Raw genomic sequence first — 21,441 nt, forward strand, 5'->3', positions numbered from 1 at the left:
TGTTGCGGCACGAAGTTTGGTTTACCTCACTTTAAAATCCATAGATTCTCCATGCACCTATTTGCTTCAACTTGAGTTGCTTACCTTAATAGTGCTCATCTTATAAAGTTGCATTTCTGTGTCATTAAAAAACTATTCATCTTATAAAAATTCTTTTGCTAAGCATTCAATGTAATAAAAATGATTTTATCTTGCATGCTGCTTGTTCAGAATATTTAATTTTATAATTTTAAATTCCTGATAAAGTTCAGTCCAGGATTTGTTTGGTGATGTTTTTCTTCCTTGTTGATTAGAAATCATTATTGGAATTCACTCCTTCACAGCTTCATGACTACATAGAATGCACTTGGCCCCATCTATATGAGAGTAGGGGCAACCTAATTTTGCACATAATGGTGTTATCGGATGTAGCTTAATGTTATAAGATGTTTATATGTATTGGAAACATGGCGAGAGGTAGAAAAATATTCAAATATTAGCGTGGGTTAAAAGACTCGCTTGCCAGCATTTTATGCATTATGCACTGCCAGGACAATCTCTCTCTCATTTAGTGGCAATGTAATGTAAACTTGCAAAAAAATTGGAGGTGTCTATAGGTGATTATGTGCATTTAAGAATGTTTCAGATACAGCAAAAGAGGGTTTTTTATATGTTGAGTATAATTGCAATCTCTCTCTCTCTGTCATTTTATTATATAGTCTGCAGATTTACAACTATTGTGGTTATTAACCTAGCTGCAGAAAGGTGCAAAAGATACGAGGAACTTTAAAAGCTAGGAAAATGCTGACCATGCAATAATGATAACAGCTTGGCATCAATCATCTATTATTTCATCATTGAATGTGGCTTCGCCAACTCATAACTTTCTCAAAGTGGGACATGATTATTTTATTAATTATGATGTCGAATTTAATGCCATGCCATCATAAATGTCCACCTTATTGTAATCGACATACCCGTTCTATATAAAGGGTTGTAGGGGGGAAGATGGTTTCAACTGTTCTTAGAGCGAGAGGGAGTTCTTATAGCCTATTGGGTAGCTCAGGCATCAGTGTGAAACTTTATGGAGTTAGAGAGTTAGAGAGAGGCGATTCAATGAAACCTTATCTTCTTCTTTGTATTTTGATGAGTTCTCCTATTAATGAAGATTGTATTTTTTTTTTGCTCAAGAACTAATAATTCAAATTATCAGTCTTACTCTATTGACGCCTAGTTGATGTGTTTGTTAGATCTTATTTTTTTCTGTATCATATTGTTGGTAGCGTATCAAGTTTTAGCATTGGAAGGGTGCATGGTGTTGATGAACAACTATAAGAAGAAAAGAACCATTCTTGGCCCTAGACACTTAAGAAAAAGTTTAGGGGAAATGGAGATGCCAACATCACTAGGAGAAATTTTTAACAACCAAATTGCACTGCTTCAATAGTAGATGATTGTTATGTTACAGACGTATTTGTAATATGTTGATGATGGCTCCATAACACTAATATAATAAAGGAAGATTGATCCTAAAGGAAAATATCACTATCATGATTGTGAGAAGCTAGCAATAGTCCTACTAGGTGAGAAGATGACTCATAAGATGAGGATCTTGAGCCTTCTTTTACTGGTTGACATTAAACCCTTAAAGAAGGCTAAAATTAACTTCCCTATCTTTGTTTTTTCTATTGATGTGGAGTAGTTGTATACTAGGATGGATCAAGTAGAAACTTATTTTATGTTTTATAGGTTTTCTGTTATGCCTGGACCGGTCCCAGCTGGACCGGTCCGGTTCTACACCCGACGGACCAACGTCGGGCGGAACCAGACGGAACGCGCGGAGCGCGAGTCTTGGGGCCCAAACAGCGGCTAAAACGCATGGGGGAGGGAAAATTTTTGAATGGGAGGCTGTTTTAGGAAGTCCATTATTGTCTTTTATGATTAATTTGTATAATTAGGAGTTTTGGGGGGATTGGCTCCTCATCTTGAATTTGAATGAGAAGTTTGAGATCTCTTGGTGTTCTTGGGCTCTAGGGTTTGCTAGAGACTTGTGGAGAGTTGTTCTTCCTCTCGAATCGAAGAACGTTGTATCTTTCTTTGTTTTGCTTTCATTGCGAGTGAAATACAAGTCATTTCTTGCGTTTTCTCTCAGATTTCCCTGTTTTTCCTGCTGATTTCTGCTGTGGACAGCAGTTTGCTGTTGTATTTTCACTGGTTTGGTTAGGAATACTTGAGAACTCAAGTACTTCCTATCATTTTCATCTTAAGATAGGTTTATTTCACTTGACTCAATTTTATGAGGCGCGCATTAGCATGCATTTGTTTGGCGCAATACCCATCTTCTACATATACACCCAAATATCACTTGGGAGCTGTTCAAGAAGATGCTTCAATAGGCATTTTATCCTATGAGACTTTGATGGAGAAAGATTAAGTGACGAGTTATGCCACTAATAGAACAAATCATGCTGCTTACATGATAGAGTTCAGGAGTCTAGTTTTGATGATTGATGCATCAATGAAGACTTGACCGAGTTGACAAAGGTACATGTCTACTCTGCATCTCCAACGAACTCTTACTATTCCATGTCAAAGATATTGGCGAAGCAAGCATTTTGCCATTATGATTGAGAGAGAGCACGAACAAAGACATTATACCTTTTGACAAGAGGAAATGAGAAATGAAGTTTGGTTGGCATTTTTTTTTAGATTTAAATGAGAATTTGATTCTTAACGGGACACAATGGAAATAAAAGATTCATGTTTTCGACCCCATATAGTGGGATAAAAATTTGATGTTGTTGTAAACAGCCTCTACTATAACACCTGGAACTTAATTTTGAAACTCTTCTTGGAGAAGTTAAAAAGAAGTTCAAAATGGATGACAAAGGGAATAAGGCGATTATATTTTAGAGCTGGCTTAAGCATCATAGTTAGCAAATCAATCGAACCCGATTGTTTACTTGATGAGAATTCTACTGGGGAAAGGTCCGAGTACCAAAACTAGCCCTAACAAACACAAGTTGCTGCTCACCTTACAGATCCAATGAAGCAAGAAAAGACCAATGCCATCTTTGACTTAGTAGTCAAGCGAATTTGATCCTGACATGTATGATCAGAATAATAGGTATCGAGGCAATTCCTTAATGTCGAAGCATTCCAAAGTATTTAGAGATGTGAATAGATCTGGAAAGCAACGCTCACTTTGCCATCACTTGAGAGTGTATTGATGAAGTGTTGTGTGAATGATCCATCTAGAAATATTCCATATTATGTTAGGCAAGTCATACCTATCGGATCGAGATGCTATCTTCTATTGTAGAATTCAACAATACTCTCTACAAAGATGGTTTGAGGTAGACTATCAATAGAAGTAATGTATGTCAGCCTCTAGACATTTTGTCAGTTGGTTAGGTGAAGTGACACGTGCCAGGATTTTACTATGGTTTTTGTTTGTCAGGAGAAGCCTGACATTAATTTTAAGATATTTTCTTGAGATAAATTCAAGAAGAATTGAGAGGGAGAAGCAGGGAGGGGTGTTAGGTTTGGCACTCATGAATTTAAAGCAAGAATATAACATTGGTAGACGATTTCCTAGAGTTTTATGAGAATTGAGATGTCACGACAATCCACAAACACTAAATAGCTATTAACATATTATTCATTTGTTCATGAACACAAGCCATCTTATACCTGTTATCAATCGAGCGCCTTCTTTCGGTCATTTCTACTCTAAATAGCTATTAACATATTATTCATTTGTTATGAATTGAGATGTTATATCATGAAACTTATCTGAGTTTAATGGAGTGAGTTTACAACTCAGTAGGTAATCACCATCTCAGATATAACAGTTAGATATATAAAATAAAACATACATGTTTCTTTGTCTTTTTTTTTTTTTTTACGCAGTTAATATGTGCATCTTCTTTCATATATTATAGATTTTATAATTCATCTTTTACATAAATTACTTATTATTATGTTTCATTTATTAATTTCCATTTAACATTTATTCCATTTTCATTTACATTAGTATAGTAGCATCGTCTTTCTATTTAACGTGCACAGGTAAGTTGTTTCCCCAGCCAGTACTTTATGGGGGTGAACTTCTATAATTTGCATGTATGTACCTTTTCCTTCTTTTAATACTTTCAATTTTGTTTAAATCATCATTTCATTTATTCCATTTTTCTTCAATTTTTTATAATAATATGTAAGGACATTTTATTCATATACATATTCATTAGTAATTCAAATAGTCTCTAATTAGTTACATTACTTAACATTGAAGTATATTAAGTACTTTAGGTGTGTAGAAAATATCTCACGTTTCCATTTCTTTTATTTTTCTCAAATAATTTATTCATACAATGCACATTCAATCAACGTAATGCCATAATCATGCAATAATTGCATTAAATAAAAAGAAATTGAAATAACATTGAAAAAAGTTGGCATTGCTATAATACAATTGAAATTATCCACTTTAATACTTCGGGCTTCAACCCTTGAAATAATCTTCCTTATTACAACCTGAAGTTACACACAATCACATAAAATATTACTATCTTTAACTTCATTATTTTGGCATAAATGTTTCTTTAATGAATTCTTACCTCAAATCTCTTTGTAGATGCTTTATTGGCTTCAACACTTCGCCGACGTGCATAAGATTAATCTTATTCTCTATTGTTCCAATTTATATTAATTGACATTAAATATCATTAATCAACTTTGAAGGAATCCTCAGAGCTCAAAGTAATATTAATAATTGTCAAATCTTAACATGTATCTGTTACTCAATTTATTTAAATCTCCCTTCTTTCTCTTTGAAATGAGGCTTCCACCCACTAGATTTCTTCATGCATGAACTTTCTTCCTGTTGAAAATCAGATACTGTTGCTTTCCATCAAAATAAAAATTTGAATAGGAAAATAAAATAGGAACTCTGAAATTCACTTAAATTTCCTCTGGTTTCCGAGAATTACCAACTCTTTATTTCCAAATTTCTTCCTCTGCATTCAAAAGAGGTATTTATCCCTTTATTAGATTTAACATGGACAAAATTTCACCAAAATGCACATAAAATTTGACAACATAACTTCCTTCTCCTTCTTCCTCCCGGTTGGTCTCTATTCACTTTTTCATTCGATTTGGCTTAACTGGATAAGTGAAATGAAGATATCTCACGTGAGGAGTCGCTCTTTTTCACTCCCGTACTTGTTCCTTTGCTTAAAACCGTGAATCAAACCCTCCAGGAGCGCTCACGCATGAGTTTGGGCCGACAGGCTTCGCTTGTTCTTCGTTTGCGTTCGTGAGACTTTTCATACGAGTTATTAATTAGGGCTGGCCGGTTCAATTGAATCGACCGAATTGGCTCTTACACGAGAGGGTTGACTACATGAAGAGTTGTGGAGCATAATATCAACTTTATCTCAAACTCAACCCTACTCAACATCATAAGTTGTCAATGGCGCAAAATAGCGCGCGCCATGGCGCACGACGCGGCGCGGTGCACCTACGGCACCGTGTTCATGGCGAGGCGAACATGTTTAAAATAGTGCGCGCTATTTGCGCCACATGTGAGCCATGGCGCATGGCGCATGGCGCACGGCGCAAAATAGAGCGCCAAATTATTTTTAAATTTCATTATACTTATGAATATTTTTTACAAGAATTTACAACTTAACAAGTACGATTCTTATTGATTGCTACTTGAAGTGTTTCACTAGCAATCATGATTTAGAGGCGACCACCTCTTAAAATTTAAAAGAATGCTCGGTACTGCTAGGTATCTTTCCATAGAAACGATTTACGAACTTAAAAAATAAGCAGAACTTCAAAATTACTCTTACAAATAAAATTTGTTATGTGGGCGCTGCCCCCGGAAATCCCTGCAAGGGGGCAGCGCCCCCTTGGACCCCCGCCAGCCCGGTATATTGTTGTATTCATCATCTTTAGTTATAGTTGTTAGTATTAGGCTGTTTCTTCATGAGTGCATGCTTTGTATAAGTTTTCTTCATGAGTGCATACTTTGATTGGGAGACATTGGACTCTATAGGAGAGGAGGAAGGGGCGAGGACTTTAAATGTGAATTCTTTTCTCTTGGATAGTTTGTTTTTCATTTTTAATGATATTTCATATTCGTGCTTATTATTTTATAATTCTTATATAGTTTGCGCCATGTTCAAAATGGCGCGCGCCGCGCCGTGCGCTATGTGTCATGGCTCCAAAGGGACCTTTGCGCCATGGTGCGCCATTCGCCGTTAACAGGTATGCTCAACATTTTTATGTAAAAATTTCAGTACTGGGGAATGAAAAGATAAAGAAACAAGTGCATATGTTGCTTGACCAAGGATTTATATTGATAAAGACAAGTAGTTATTATGTGGATCAGTTTGATTACATAAAGGATCAACCTTAAGCTTATATCTTTTTTGGTTTTGGATATTCTTACTAGACATTTGTAAGAGATGTACCCTAGTGTGTGCTTTTTGCTGATGATACTAAATAAATAAATAAATAAAAGAACTCTTCTTGTTGATAAGAATAGAGATGGAGTTGAAGGAAAACTTGAATTATGGAGGTCAACCTTAGATTCTAAAAATTTTCGTTTGAGTAGATCTAAAACCGAATACATGGAGTGTAATTTTAGTAGTAATAGATCTAGTGGGGGGATTGTGACTTTGGGCGATCAATTCATTAACAAGAGTACACATTTTAGATATCTTGGATTTGTTGTTCAAGTAATGGTGAATAGATGGAGATATTATTAGTAGAGTTCAAGTTGAATGATTGAAGTGGAGGATTGAATTAGGCTTGTTGTGTGCTAGAAAAGTACCCCTTGAACTTAAGGGAAAATTTTATAAGATGTTGGTGAGACCTACAATACTTTATGGTGCAGAATGTTGGCCATTAAAATATAAACATAAAATTAAGCTAAGTGTTGCAGAGATGAGAATGCTCAGGTGGATGAGTAGCTCGACTCTTAGAAACAAAATGTAAAATGAGTGCATAGGTAAAAAATGAAAAAATTGAAGTAGCTCCAATGGTAGATAAGATCACAAAAAGTCGTCTTAGATGGTTTGATCATATAAAACATCGGCCTTCTAATGACCTGATTAGGATAGTAAATGTATTAGATCCGGCCTATATTAAGAAAGGTAGATGTAGACCTAAAAAAATTTGGTTAGAAAGTATTAGATATGACATTTTATTGTTAGATTTAAATGTTAATTTGACTCGTTATAGGACACAATGGAGAAATATGATTCATGTAACTGACCCCATTGAGTAGGATAAAGGCTTGATGTTATTGGTGTTGTATTAAATGATGTTATGAGGCCATTTATAGAGGGGTTTGTGATCTCTTATGTCAACAACTTCCTCATCTATAGTCAAATATGTTTGGAATATCTTATATATTTGCAAAAGCTGTTCAGTCTCCTAAAATATAAAAATCTCATCTTGAATTTGGAGAAAGTAGACTTCCAGAAGAAAATCTTATTATATTTGGGTAGGAGACTTCCACTAGAAAATCTTATTATGATTCATGTAGCTGATCCCATTGAGTAGGATAAAGGCTTGATGTTATTGGTGTTGTATTAAATGATGTTATGAGGCCATTTATAGAGTTTGTGATCTCTTATGTCAACAGCTTCCTCATCTATAGTCAAATATGTTTGGAATATCTTATATATTTGCAAAAGCTGTTTAGTCTCCTAAAATATAAATATCTCATCTTGAATTTGGAGAAAGGAGACTTCCAGAAGAAAATCTTATTATATTTGGGCTTTGAAGTTGGTGGCAAAGAGGTTAAGATCGACATGGAAAAGTTAAAATCAATAAGGGATTGCCCTTAGCCACATAATATGACGACGTACAAAACTTTATGTGAGCATGCCAATATGTGAGGATGTTTATCCATAATTTTTTGAGACTCCCAACACATTGACATTTGTTGAAGAAGGCTAACCAAATATTCTCCTCAGAGGACATGTTTCGTCTTTTGAAATCAGAATAAACAAAGGCGCCTATTTCGGTCTTAACAAATGCGCATAAACCATTTGAAGTCGTGGCAGATGCTTCCAAACATCCATTCCATGTGTTTTTGATGCAAGAAGGGAGAAATATTATTTGGAGTCGCCACAAGTTGCTCACAAAAAAAAAATCTATCTGATGTATGATAAAGAATTACTCGTACTTAGCCAATTTGTATCATTGGTGACTTAACAAAGAATAATTTAATTTCCTTAATAGACAGGATATCTAGAAAAAGTTTCATTTGTTCCCTTAGGACTTTCAAATATTGGCCACATAACATTTGTGATTGGATTAAATGATCGTTAGTTAGCTGAGTGGCAATTATGGTGTGAGCCATGTCAAGTAATAAGTCAGATTTAGGTTATAATCCATTCGGAGATCTCGATCTGTAGTTCTTGATTAAAGTAAAGTTTATTAAATTGTTTTTTAACATATTATAAAATTGATTGTCATATGAGAGGTGATTCATGTTGACCTTTAATTAGGCCTAGCTAATGGGACGATTTTTGTTTCTACAAGAATGTCATTTACCTTTCATTGTCTTGATGAATTCAATGACATTGAATGACGGAATTTGATAGAACTGTAGTTTTGTTCATAAGCCAATATGAAAAAAAAAAAAAATTATGCAGTTTGACTTTGGGGAAGTCAATTACAAGTATTTTTACACCAATTTCTAAGTTTGTGATTGTGCGTTCTTGCTAGCTGCAAGGATAGTTTCACCATAGTCTATGGATATGAGCGATGGAATTGATGATTAAAACCTCAAATATGAATCATCATTATATGACTTGCAATGCTTGAAAAAAATCTTAAAGAATAAAAAACTTTCAAGGACAATTTCTTTTTGATACAAAAGAAAAAAAAAAGTTTACTTTGTGATAGTTGTTGATTTTTTTAATTTTAACTAAACTAAATGTTGATGCAATATTTCTTGCAGTAAAATAAGTTTATTCCACTCAAGAAACCAACAATCTTGTTTAGTGGAACATTATAGGAAAAAAAAGTGAGTTCATATTTGAGTTATGTGCTAAAAGTTTTGAGGAAATCATTTTCATAGGTTTGGCCCATTGGCTGAGTACTCTATGTAATAATGAAAAGGGGCCTATGAACTAAACCTCCAAGTCTGCTTTGCTTTCTAGTTATTCATCTTTGCTAGTCCCTCCCATACCTGACCTGTCATTTGAAAATTATTCTGTTTTTTTTTTGAAATTATTTTAGCTATCTTTTTGGTATTGTTTTTTTAGTGGTTTATTTGTTGCTTATAGGCCCAGAGAAATCATCCAAAGAAAAGCCAAAGAAAAAAGCGAGAGAAGGTAGGCAAACATTATTGCCATTTTATATTGCTTTTACTGCATAATCTAACAACATCATGTCTTATGGTTATTAGATTTAGATGATACAGCACGTAAAGGAAAACGGCAGAAAGGAGGGGCTTCAGGTTTTCTTGCACCCGTACCACTTTCGGATGCTCTAACAAAGTTTATTGGCACCGGTGAAAATATATTGCCAAGATCTGATGTTATAAAGAGGTTATGGGATTACATAAAGCAAAATAATCTACAGGTGTTTTCACTTAATCTTTAATCATATTACGGCTCTTTGTTTTTTAGAAATGCTAGTCATAAATAATGTGTTGATTTGATGCTGACAAATCTAAGATTTTAACTGTTATTTAGGCATAAATTTTTTTTTGATCGGACTAAATGGTCAAGGTCAAATCCCCTTGATAGTGATGCAGGATGTCTTAGGGACTAGGATGTATAATGCATCAAGATAATATAATGCAATGGATGCGCATAACACAAAAAACTAAGGATGTGCAGATTAAAAATAAACAATTATACACAAAAATCATTTTCTTTAGGTGTAATATCCAAAGAAAAATTTAGACAAAATCTCAACCTCAACAAATATCAATATTCATCTCACATGTTCCTCCAATATTTGTCATACTTTGCTTTCATTTTCTTAGCCATTGCACTTAAGATTGGATTAACACTTGACCAATCACATAGGAGCAATTGAATATCACTAATCTTAAAAAAAAAGTAATTACATGCAGCATATCTTTAGCCAGTGCATTTAAGATTGGGTCAATACTTCTTAGCCAATAACTTAAGTGCAATGAATGTCATTAATCTTAAAGAAAAAAGGAATTCCATGCACAGATCTCAACCAGAAAAGCAAGTATTGGCACATAGAAAGCACAAAATTCACACACACACACCTGCACCATCACATTCCCATTCATTTGGCTTTCCTTTTTTCTGTTTTTTCCTTGCAAGTTAAAAAATATTCAATCTTCTCAGATTCTTTTTGAAACTTTAAGGTCGGTTATAGCATAAAACACTCATACATCCATTAAAAAACAACTTTTACTTTCATTCTTTTCTAGGATAATATGTTTTTGTATGTAATTATTTACTAGGAGATCTAACGATTTCTTTGACATTTCAAATTTGAATAATAGAATCATTCATTTTGCTCAACTCATCACATAACAAGAAGTTTGAAAATGTGCGCGCAACATCACACAAATTCACCATTCAACGTTGAAAGTTTGTTAAGGATGTTAAGCCCTTATGAAATGGCCCAAGGCTAATAATGAGATAGAGAGGTGAATCAATATTTAAAACAAAACTCAAACTTAAAACCAAAAACAAGATTCACCAAAATCAAAACCAACGATGCGGAAATTAAAAGTGCGAAAGTAATAAAGAAAGAACACACCGGATTTATAGTGGTTCGGTCAAACCTTGACCTACGTCCACTCCTTGGAGGCACCCTCAACATTGCACTAAAACAAGTTCTCTCTTTAGCCCCCACAGCTAGGCGAGAGAACCCTTACAAAATCACTTCCACTTTCCCGCGTGCGGCGGAGTCGCCGGGTCATTTGACCCAAAGGATCTTCTTCTTTGATGAACTTCCCTCGAGACAAGCCTTGAATCAACGGTATTAAGATGCCAGCCTGCCGGAGCAACGTGTGGAATCCCCTCCACACATCCCTTGAGTTCCCCCTCACAGGATCTTCTCCTCTCTCAGACTTAGCCAGTTTCCTCACTCGCTTTCAAGCTTTCTCTTCAGTTTCTCCTCCACAAGAATGAAAACTAATCAATGACTGCAAGACACTTAACAAGTGCCTTGACAAAGCTTAATATAAGTGAGCTCAAAACGAGTCATTAATGCCAAGTTGCGACATTAATGTCAGGACATAGGCATATCGTCCTGTACGAATCAGTACTTTAGGCCCAATCAGCGGGACATTTGAGACGATTCAGAGAAGTTTTGTTCATATCGGTCCCAGGACAGATAACGATATCGTCCTGGACGATCCATAAAATCGTGGAAGTCGTCCTGACATCGCCCTGAAAACAGCTATCCGGTGTCCAATCGATCCAGCACATCGGCCAGAGAGTTGGCTATCGTCCAGCCGCTTTGATTCGCTGAATCAAAATCATAATTGCTTTCCTAATCCAGAGAAACATGGAAAAATTGACCTGGATCGTCCTGACGATATTTTATAGTCCTGGACGATCCACCTGACGATTGTCCAAAATATGTATTTCTACATTAGATTTGACGGCAGATTCTTCTGAATTTGAGGCCTATCTCCCTGGCCGATACAAAATCGTCCCAGGAACGATGTGTTTTGCATTAATGAACGGCCGTTTATGAGGATGCCTATTAGGGTTTCCTGCTTGTGGGACAGATTGTCCGGACGATGTTACCAAAAATACGAAATCTTTAGGGAGCAACAGAAATCTTCCAACGTTACAAAACATCAAGGAGCCACACCAAATTACAATAGACTCAAGAAAGAAAAAAGTATACAAACTGACTCAGACCTAGTCTACCCAATCTTGAGCTAGTTCTAAATTGCAGTCTGATCGTGTGGACCTGAAGTGCTAGTAAATAAGGCCGTCGTAGAGAAATAATAGTGTTTGCTATCAAAATCATAAACCATGAAAACAGATCCGCAACAAACGTACTACCTTTCTAATCATTTATTCTTCTTGCTTAGTAGCCAAATGCAACATCATTAGAACCAGCTTTAGTGACGGTAGTGGTAAAAATCTTCTCTAAGTTCCATTCAAGCAAGCTTTTTGCAATGGTCATCCTTCGAGCTTTGTTCTACAAACTCATTATCATACTTGATTGGTGTGGAGGCTCGAGAGGCTTTGGACTTCCATTACCATCATCATGCAACACTTCTTTTGTTTGCTTTCAGCTGCCCCTGATTTTGTGGTTACTATTTCTTGTATTTGACATCTGAAGCTAAATAAAGAATATTTATCTTACACCCACTAACATACCCACTAACATCATGGAGTGTCAAAACGTAAATTGAATTTCAAAATACAAAACTGAATATCAAAACACAATGATATAAATGTGAATCCTACAGAGAATGAAGCAATGGATTTAATGCCATCATTTTGATGGAGAGAAAAATTTCAAAATAGTTTCAAAACTATTCATGTGTGACCAATTGGGTCTCAAAGTATTACGTTGCTCTAATTTATTCTCTTAGCTATACAAAATTGATAAAAAATTATCTCATGATGTAATTGTGATATAAAATTTATCTTAATTTAATCTCTTTGTTCTTCACATGTAAAAGCTTGAAAAATTCGAAAAGTTATAAAATGCTATTATGGAGTCGAAGAAGTAATATCCGATTCAAAGAATTTAACTTTTAATTATTTATATTATAGATTATATATTAGGAGGGAGAAATATTTATGTATAAGTTGGTCAAGCATAGAGATAGGGAAAAGTGCAAATTTAGTTCAAGTGAAGTTCATTAAGGATGAAAATTAAAAAGTGTTTTTATTAGAAGAGGATATTCAACAAATGTGGATGATATATTTTGTCACGACCCGGCCCGGCTAACCCATTTATAACGGGGCGGGAATATAGACGGTCATTCGGAAGAGCATAAAAACATAATACTTTCATTTAAAACTTAAAGATCAGAACATAAATATCATCCCAAAAATACATGAAAGAGCCACTAATAAAACATCAAACTGTTATGTTTCAAACTGATCAACTGTCTCACAACTACTAAAAAAAAACTTTTTAAACATCAATTACATTACACAAGCTCTCACCATTACATAAACTTCAAACTCACGAACTACAGAAACAAACTCAAAGACTCAAACTTAAAACATAAAATGGAACCTTTCATCCTGAGGTCCCTTACGACGATACGTGTACGGTCGTCGTGCAGCCATCACTTATCTCCTGAAAAATATTTCAAAAAATAGGAATAAGCCAACGCTCAGCAGGTGAAAAACATTTATCTCAAATTTATAAAATATTTTCTTTTATCTTTCTTAAACATGTCATTAAGCATGAAATAGTAAAAGAACAATATAAACATTGATGCTCGAATGTATAAAACAATTTCAATAATCATTCTTTAAACATTTTCCTTATTCCATATCATTCTTTACTTTCTTTTCCATAAACATTTCATATTTCCTTAAATACGTAACTTTCATAGTCATAAAATATAAATCACCCGTCCCGGAAGTGCCTGATTTTGTGCAGATCAGGTACACAGTCAATTGTTTGGCCATTTCCTTTACAATTGGCTCTACGAGCCACCTTTACCATTGGCTCTACAAGCCACATTTATCATTGTTAATACTTCTGGATCAACATGCACATGCACTTTAATATAATACTTTCATCAAAGGGGTTTGAAAATTTATCATTGCCTCACATGATTTTCATTAATTGATCTGTTAAAAGAAAACTTGTCTTTCTTATGTCTTAATTCATTTACTTAATTTGCATAAATTTAAATAACATAACATGTCATGTGTGAAGACAAATACTGAAAAGCTAAAAGCCATAATAAATGATTTAAAAACATAAATTGTAACATTTATTAAATGTGCAGAAATATTTGATTAAATTTTTTTTATAAATTCAATTTAAATGCAAATCACCTACCTTGCAAGCAGTGAATAAATACCACAACGTTGTACGACGCCGTCAACCACTTGCCTTCACCTTAATCCACACCTAAAAGATATTTACAATCTAACTAAGCATACATCGTGATCATAACCAATAATTAACATAATTTATTTTTATTTTCGGAATTAATAAAATGCCTAAATTTTGGAAACCCTAAATTCTTAAATTCCCTCAAATCAATATGCCAAAAAATTTCCTTAAACCTAATTTAATAATTTTCTTAATAATTTTCGGATTTCTTTAATTAAAAAATTAAAGAAAATGCAAATCTTTACGAAAACTCAAAATTTTGATTTAGAAACATTCCTAAGACCCATAAAAATCACTTTTGTAAAAGCACCTTAAGAAATTTGGTTTTGCGTAAAAAGCTCTAATTTTTCTATCTCCAAAAATTCCTCAAATATATATGTTTTTATAGTTAAAATGTCTTCCTAATTGCTCCTTATTAATATCTTAAAGAAAATTAGGAGAAAACACTTTCTAGCAAAAACCCTAAGATTTTCTTTTCAAAAAATATAGAGATCTAGAAGGTTTCGTTCTGAAATAATTGTACCTGAGTGTTCCTCTCGTCGTCCTCTTCGATTTGAACTAAATCTCTCCTTGGAAGATCGTCGCCGGAAAGCCCTCGCGGAAGCCACGCCGTCCGCCCGTCCGCCCTTTCTCTCGTTCGGTCTGCTCAGTTCACGCGTGAAATGGAGAGGGTTCGGGTTATGCTATTAAGAGAAATTGAGGTTTGCTAATTACTCATATATCCTTACTTAAGTGATTTCGGCATAATAAAAGGTTAAGGGTTGTTTTGGTATTTTTGGCTTCTAAAAAAATATCTCCAAAATTAGGCAAAATTGGATACAAGTTCTATATACCAAAACGATCAGAATTTCGCAAGGGATTTTCTAAAATTATTTTCGTTAACCTTGAAAATTTCACTTAAATTCGGCGCGGTGCTTTGAAAAGCGTGCGACGACCTATTAACGTCGTTTTCGGGTTTTACATATTTTGATAAGCTTTTCAATCAAGATTGTGTGAATGAGATTGACTTCAGTGACCTTATCATCTTAAATGAAAATAGAGATTTTTTATTTTTATCGACGTTTTAGTAAAATTAAAGTTAGAGAGGCTTTAAAGAAAATGAAGTGTGGAGAAGTATTGGACCTAATGATATTCCAATATATGTGTGGAAATACTTAGAAGATAAAGAATTTTTTGCCTTATGAAAAAATTCAATATTATTTTGAAGATTAAAAAGATGTCAGATGAGTGTAGAATGAGTCTGTTGATTCCAATTTTTAATAATAAAGGTAATGCATAAGTGTGTGCAAATTATATAGGAACTAAGTTAATGTGTCATACTTTAAAATTATGGGAGAGTTATTGAGTATAAGTTACGACGTGATTCTAATGTTTCTCAAGTTCAATTTGGATTCATGCCGGGTAGGTTTACTATGGAAGCTATACATTTACTAGAGAGATTTGATGTAGAAGTATAGAGAGGAGGATCTACATATGATATTTACTGATTTAGAGAAAGCATATGATAAGGTTCCAAGAGAAGTACTTTGGAGAGTCCCGAAAAAAAAAAGGGGTTAATAATGCTTATATTCAGGTCATTACGGATATGTGTGCAAGTGTTGTTACTTGTGTTCAAACACAAGTTGGTTTGATAAAGTATTTTTCCATTTCAATTGGATTACATCAAGGACCAGCTTTAAGATCATATCTTTTTTGCTTTAGTTATGGATGTTCTTACTAGATATTTGCAAAGGATAGCTTTTTGTTGATGATATTCTTCTTGTTGATAAGACTAGAGAGGGAGTTGAAGGTAAACTTAAATTATGGAGTTTAACCTTAGAGTTTAAAAGTTTTCATTTGAGTAGATATAAAATTGAAGACATGGAATATAATTTTAGTAGTAATATATCTAGTGGGGGGATTGTGACTTTGGGCAATCAAGTCAATAATAACAGTACACAGTTTAGGGTCTATTATTCATAGTATTGATGAAATAGATGGGGATATTATTAGTAGAATTCAAGTTAAATGGTTGAAGTGGAGGAATGCATTCGGCATGTTGTGTGATAGAAAAATACCTCTCAAACTTAAGAAAAAATTCTATAAGATGGTGGTAAGACGTGCAATGCTTTATGTTGCAGAATGTTGGCCATTAAAAGAGAAGCATAAAATTAAGTGAAGTGTTGGAGAGATGAGGATGCTTAGGTGAATGAGTGGCTTTACTCTTAGAGATAGAATACAAAACGAGTATATACGTAAAAGGTTGGAGCAGCGCTCCAATGGAAGATATAATTACAGAGAGTCACCTAGATGATTTGGTCACATTAAATGTCAGCCTTTTGATGATTTGGATAGGAGAGTATATGCATTAGATTTGACATATGTTAAAAAAAGGTTCTGTATACCTAAAAAGACTTGGTTAAAAAATATTAGAAATGAATTTTTATTAGATTTAAATGAGAATTTGACTCTTAACAATACATAATGGAGAAAAATAATTCATGTAGTTGACCCCGCATAGTGGGATAAAGGCTTGTTGTTGTTGTTGCTACTATACAAAATTGATTCAAATTTAATCCTAAAGGGACTATTTTCAATAAATTTTGTATAGTTTAGGGATTAAATTAGAGCAATATGATCCTCTATGACTAAATTGACCATATATAAATAGTCCAGGGACTATTTTGAAGTTTACCCTTCAAATGGATGAATTACTAAGATAACTGACTCAACACTTAAATAATAACTCATATGTCAGATATTAACATGCAAAAATTTGAGCATCTAGATAAAGAAGTTTCATGATAAATAATATGGAGTTCCAATACCAGTGGTATATAGCTAAAACGAAGGGGATGAAAATACCTACTTCTGAATGTGCCATTAGGTTGACTCTAAATTTCTAATTCCACAAACAATGCGAGTGAAACATACATCGACATGTAGTCAGATAATCTTAGTGAAGAGGGCATAAATGGTTCTTGACAGAACAGTTTTTACCTTATTGGAATGGTGATAACCGTGTTTTGATGTGTGCGCTTGTTGCGCATCAAAATATTGATGTCTGCTAAGATCGGGAAGGATTGTGCAGTGGCGGATCTATAGGCCCTGTTGAGTGTAAGCCATTGCCCACCCTCAAAATTGAATTTTTAATAAAAAATTTAGATTGTTTAGGTAATTTTTCCCCAACCCTTAATTTGCCCATAAAAAATAAAAACTCTTTAGAAGCTCCGGTAAGCTCACGGATCTGTCACTGTATGACGATGTTAATGGTAACTTGAAGGTCAGCTATCATGGTAAGGACCAATATGTCAACTAGATGATTATGTTCATGGTAAGGACCACGGTTCTATCCAGTGCAGAGATGACGGCGACAATTATAAGCCTGGGCTAAATGGTTCTTTTGATTTTCTTGTGCTGGATGTAGATTAAGAGTCTGTGCCCAACAATATAGTTTAAGAGAGCTTGTAACTCTTGTAGGTCATCTATAAGCTTACATTATTGACATGCATATTTGTGATAAGTTTTCATCTTTAAGCAACATTGTTGATCTTATAAAACAAATCATTAAGATAAAGAATGATTGTGTGTATTCCCTAATTTTTAGTCTTATTATTTCAGCATTAACTTTACTGGTCACTACTATTATCATGAAGATGATATTCTTTGCGATAACAATAATATCAAGCCTTTATCCCACTATGTAATGAGTATTTTTAAGCATTGATTGCATAATAGATTGAATGATGGTTAGCTCAATGATTACCTAGTATCTTATATTGAAAAGTTCAATTCCCAATGAATTTTGTAATGCAGGATTATAAGAAAAAATTTTAAATAATTTGAAAATTTTGTAAGCATTGTTCAATTCTTCGATCATAATTAAATACAAACTTTGTTTTGAATAATGTATATTATCCTTTTTTTTAAATAATGATTTTTTATATAATAAGTTTGCTCACCCTTAAAAGTGATGTTGGTTTTGAGGCTTCTGACCCTAGGGCTGCGAGAAGAGCAATCAAATTATTGACTTTTAACAGGATATAGTGAAGAAAAAAGATTCATTTAGCTGACCCCAGGTAGTGGGACAAAAGCTTGATGTTATTGTTGTTGTCGTCGTCGTCTTGTAATCGGCTAGGAGTTTTAAAAAAAATCAAAAACTGAGTTGCAAGGGAAGATTGGCAGCCAACAATGGAGAAAAACGAGAATTTGACTTTTAACAGGACACAATGGAGAAAAATGATTCATGTAGTCGACCCCATGTAATGAGACAAAGGTTTGTTGTTATTGTTGTTGTATTTCCTTAAAATAGGCAATTCCCTTGTCTGATTTATTAGCAGTAGAAACTATTGGTCATGCATCAAGTGCTTGACCATTACAACTATCCTTTTCTTGTAGCATCCATTGAATTTTATCATGTCTGTTGTGTCATGGAGTATTTGCGGCAGTAGAGAAATATAATTTTAATGTCTTAGCGTTGTATGAAGATCCGGCACACAAATAGATAAGAGAGAGAGTGTAGCATTCATAAGAGACACCAGAGTTTTTACATGGAAACCCCTGAAAAGGGGGAAAAACCACGGAGCCTGGCCCATTTTGAATGAATCCACTAATATTTGCAGTTGATTACAAACGAGGCCCTTCTTAGGGAGAAGGCCTTGGCTTGATGTTACAAATGTACATCATATAGGGTGCATTACATGGTGGGTATTACAATAATCAACATAGACATTCTTGTTTGGTCGGCAGGACTATAGTAAATAGGACAGAGGTTAGAAAGATTGTAGTAGGCAGGAGATCAGTGTCAAAAGGACCATTGTCCGTTGATGTAGGTCGGAAGGACCGTAATATGCAGGAGATTAAGGTCATAAAGACCATTGCCTGGCGATGTAGGTCAGAAGGACTGTAGTTGGCGACGAAAGTTGGAAGGACCATAGTCGGTAGGAGACAGGGGTCAAAAAGATCATAGTTGGCTAGATCAGGGTCAGAAAGAACGTAGTTGGCCAGAGATCAGGGTCAGAAAGACCTTTGTAGTAGGACGGTACTCTGGTAGAACTCTGGGCATCAGGTGGTGGCCTAGTAGAAGTCCAGGCCTCAGGTGGTGGTCCGACAGAAGTCCAGGCATCATGTGGGGGTTCGAGAGAAGTTCGGGCGTCAGGTGGTGGTCTGGCATAAGTCCGAGCATCAGGTGGTGGTCTGGGAGAAGTCCGGGCCTCAGGTGGTGGTCCAACATAAGTCCGGGCCTTAGGTGGTGGCCTGGTGAAGCACAGGGCCTCAAGTGGTGGTTCGGCGAAATAAGGACGTCAGGTGGTGGTCGAGGAGGTGCTTCTTCATTCTCTTTTCTTCTTGCTTGGGGTCCTCCTTTCAAGAGAAATGAGGGGTCTATTTATAGATTTATGGAGTGGCATGGCCCGTAAATAGGTGAGAGATCAAGGGTAAATGGGGAGTGGTGAATCCCTTGATCGTGGACCGTTCGTCAGACATTTGAAGGTCTTAATGATGTTTGAATTCGGCGATCTTGGGCTCGTTGGATTCGTCTCGTCGAGCCACTTGATTCGACTATAAGCACGTAATGTTTGGAAACCGTTTGGTAACCCAAATTGTGGTTCGAACCTTCCAACAGTGCTTCGGGTCCTTGATTTGGACTCATTTGGGCTCGGTTTGAGTCGAATTTGGTGTCGTTTGGTTCGTATTTCCGAGACGTTCAGTTCAACTGTAAGTTTGCTGAATCGGAGTTCTGATGGTCCCAATTTTAATTTTGGAAGTTTCAACTTGATTTTTCCTCTAGATTCGTGCCCCATCAAGATACTTTTTGGTGGACGTTTCAATGTCCTTTCTGTTTAATTTTATTACCGTTTTTTTTTTTAAATTTTATTACCGTTTTCAGGCTTTGTTGTCACAAATTTCTATTATCTGATAGGATCCTGCTGATAAGAGGAACATCATTTGCGATGATAAGCTTAAAGAACTGTTCCAAGTCAACTCTTTTACTGGTTTCACGGTTACAAAGTTGCTTGCAGCTCACTTCGTGAAGACAAAAGATTAAGTTACTCCACTGAAAGATCTGCCATTATTCCGAGGAGGGATTGGGCAATTTTGTTTGCTAGTGTAGCTTCAGCTTCCTCTTCTGTAGACAAGGAAGGTGCCATAGGCAGTCCACCTTAAATTGTCCCGAGAGAATGAAAATGAAAATACCTTTTTTTTTTATTTATCTTGGCCTGATAGGAGTGAAGTACTACTCTATATTGTCTTCTGTTACCATGCCCAATTTTTATTTGGAATTAATGTAGCAGACACATTTACCATATTTAAGCTCCTGTGCTTTTGCAAGTGTATTTGTTTTGCTTTATAAGCTCTTTTCTGTGCCACCCAATGCTGTGGGGAAATTCTACAAGGAAAGCCTTTTAAAATGGAAAAAATTATTAGGTCCGGACACCGGACGTAGCTCTACATTCGGACATCAATAACATATTGTCACGTGCTCTTACTATTTACTGCGCAGCCCGACGACCCGGGCCCGGTATTGCTATGTATTGGCTGATTTGTGCAGATCAGTATATTGCTAGGTATTGCTCGGTATTGGTCGGCAATAACGAGAAATACCAATATGTCAAGACCAATACCTAGCAATATTGAGCAATACATAGTAATACCCCGGTTTAGCTAGGTATTGCTCGATATTTTTAGGTATTGCTAGGTACTGGTCTTGACAAAACGGTATTTATCATTATTGCCAAGTAATATATAGCAATACCGAATAATACTAAGCAATACCCGAACATAGCAATATCAGGTTCCGTTTTGAGTCGGGTCGTCGGGCCGCGCGGTAAAGAGTAAGAGCACGTGGCGACATGTTATTGGAGTCCGGATATAGAGCTATGTCCGGACCTAATAATTTTTCTTTAAAATGGCTTGTAAGAGGTTGTTAGGGTTTTTGGATATGGAGGCCCTAATCCAAATTTTAAATAAAATCAAGGTGAATTTTAAATCTATTGAATTTTAAATCTATAAAGCAATTTTTAAGTATAAAAGTTTTTTCAATTAGAAATTTTTTTTATTAAAAAGTTGTTTTAAAAAACAGTAGAAAAGTTATATCAAACAAAGCCTTATTTGAGTTGATTCTAATATTGGAGTTAAGGATTTGTTTGGGATGTCTTTCGTCTTGCTTTTTAAAACAACTTTCTAGCTATTTCTTGAATTTGAAATTTTGTACTATTCAAGAATTTTTTATACTAGAAAATCGTTTTAAAAAGCAGCACGAAAGTTGTCCCAAATGAAGCCTAAGTAATCAGTTATGCATTGTTTTAACATTAAAGCAAATTTAATGATTAAAAATTTATGGTGATCAAATTGTATCATTGATAAAATAAATTTGAAAAAAAATATGAATCTCAAATTATTAGATTTATT

At 34.9% G+C, this 21,441-nt stretch overlaps 1 protein-coding gene across 3 annotated transcripts in view; it reads left to right on the plus strand.

Annotated features, from left to right (window-relative positions):
* The window catches only part of LOC110116316 (upstream activation factor subunit spp27), a 32,221-nt gene extending 11,860 nt beyond the window's left edge, over nt 1-20,361 (plus strand). For 2 of the 3 annotated variants that reach the window (XM_028694942.1, XM_020849850.2), the window contains exons 4-6: nt 9,294-9,341; nt 9,416-9,591; nt 19,952-20,361. In XM_028694942.1, the coding sequence (XP_028550775.1) occupies nt 9,294-9,341; nt 9,416-9,591; nt 19,952-20,077 (350 nt within the window). In that variant the 3' untranslated portion in view covers nt 20,078-20,361. Of the gene's footprint in view, nt 1-9,293; nt 9,342-9,415; nt 9,592-19,918 lie in introns of all 3 variants that reach the window. The other variant, XM_028694943.1, reaches the window with a different exon arrangement.
* Nucleotides 20,362-21,441: the final 1,080 nt, after the last annotated feature.

Source organism: Dendrobium catenatum, unplaced genomic scaffold (genome assembly GCF_001605985.2).
Source record: "Dendrobium catenatum unplaced genomic scaffold, ASM160598v2 fragScaff_scaffold_601, whole genome shotgun sequence".
In the NCBI taxonomy this organism is placed as follows: domain Eukaryota; kingdom Viridiplantae; phylum Streptophyta; class Magnoliopsida; order Asparagales; family Orchidaceae; genus Dendrobium; species Dendrobium catenatum.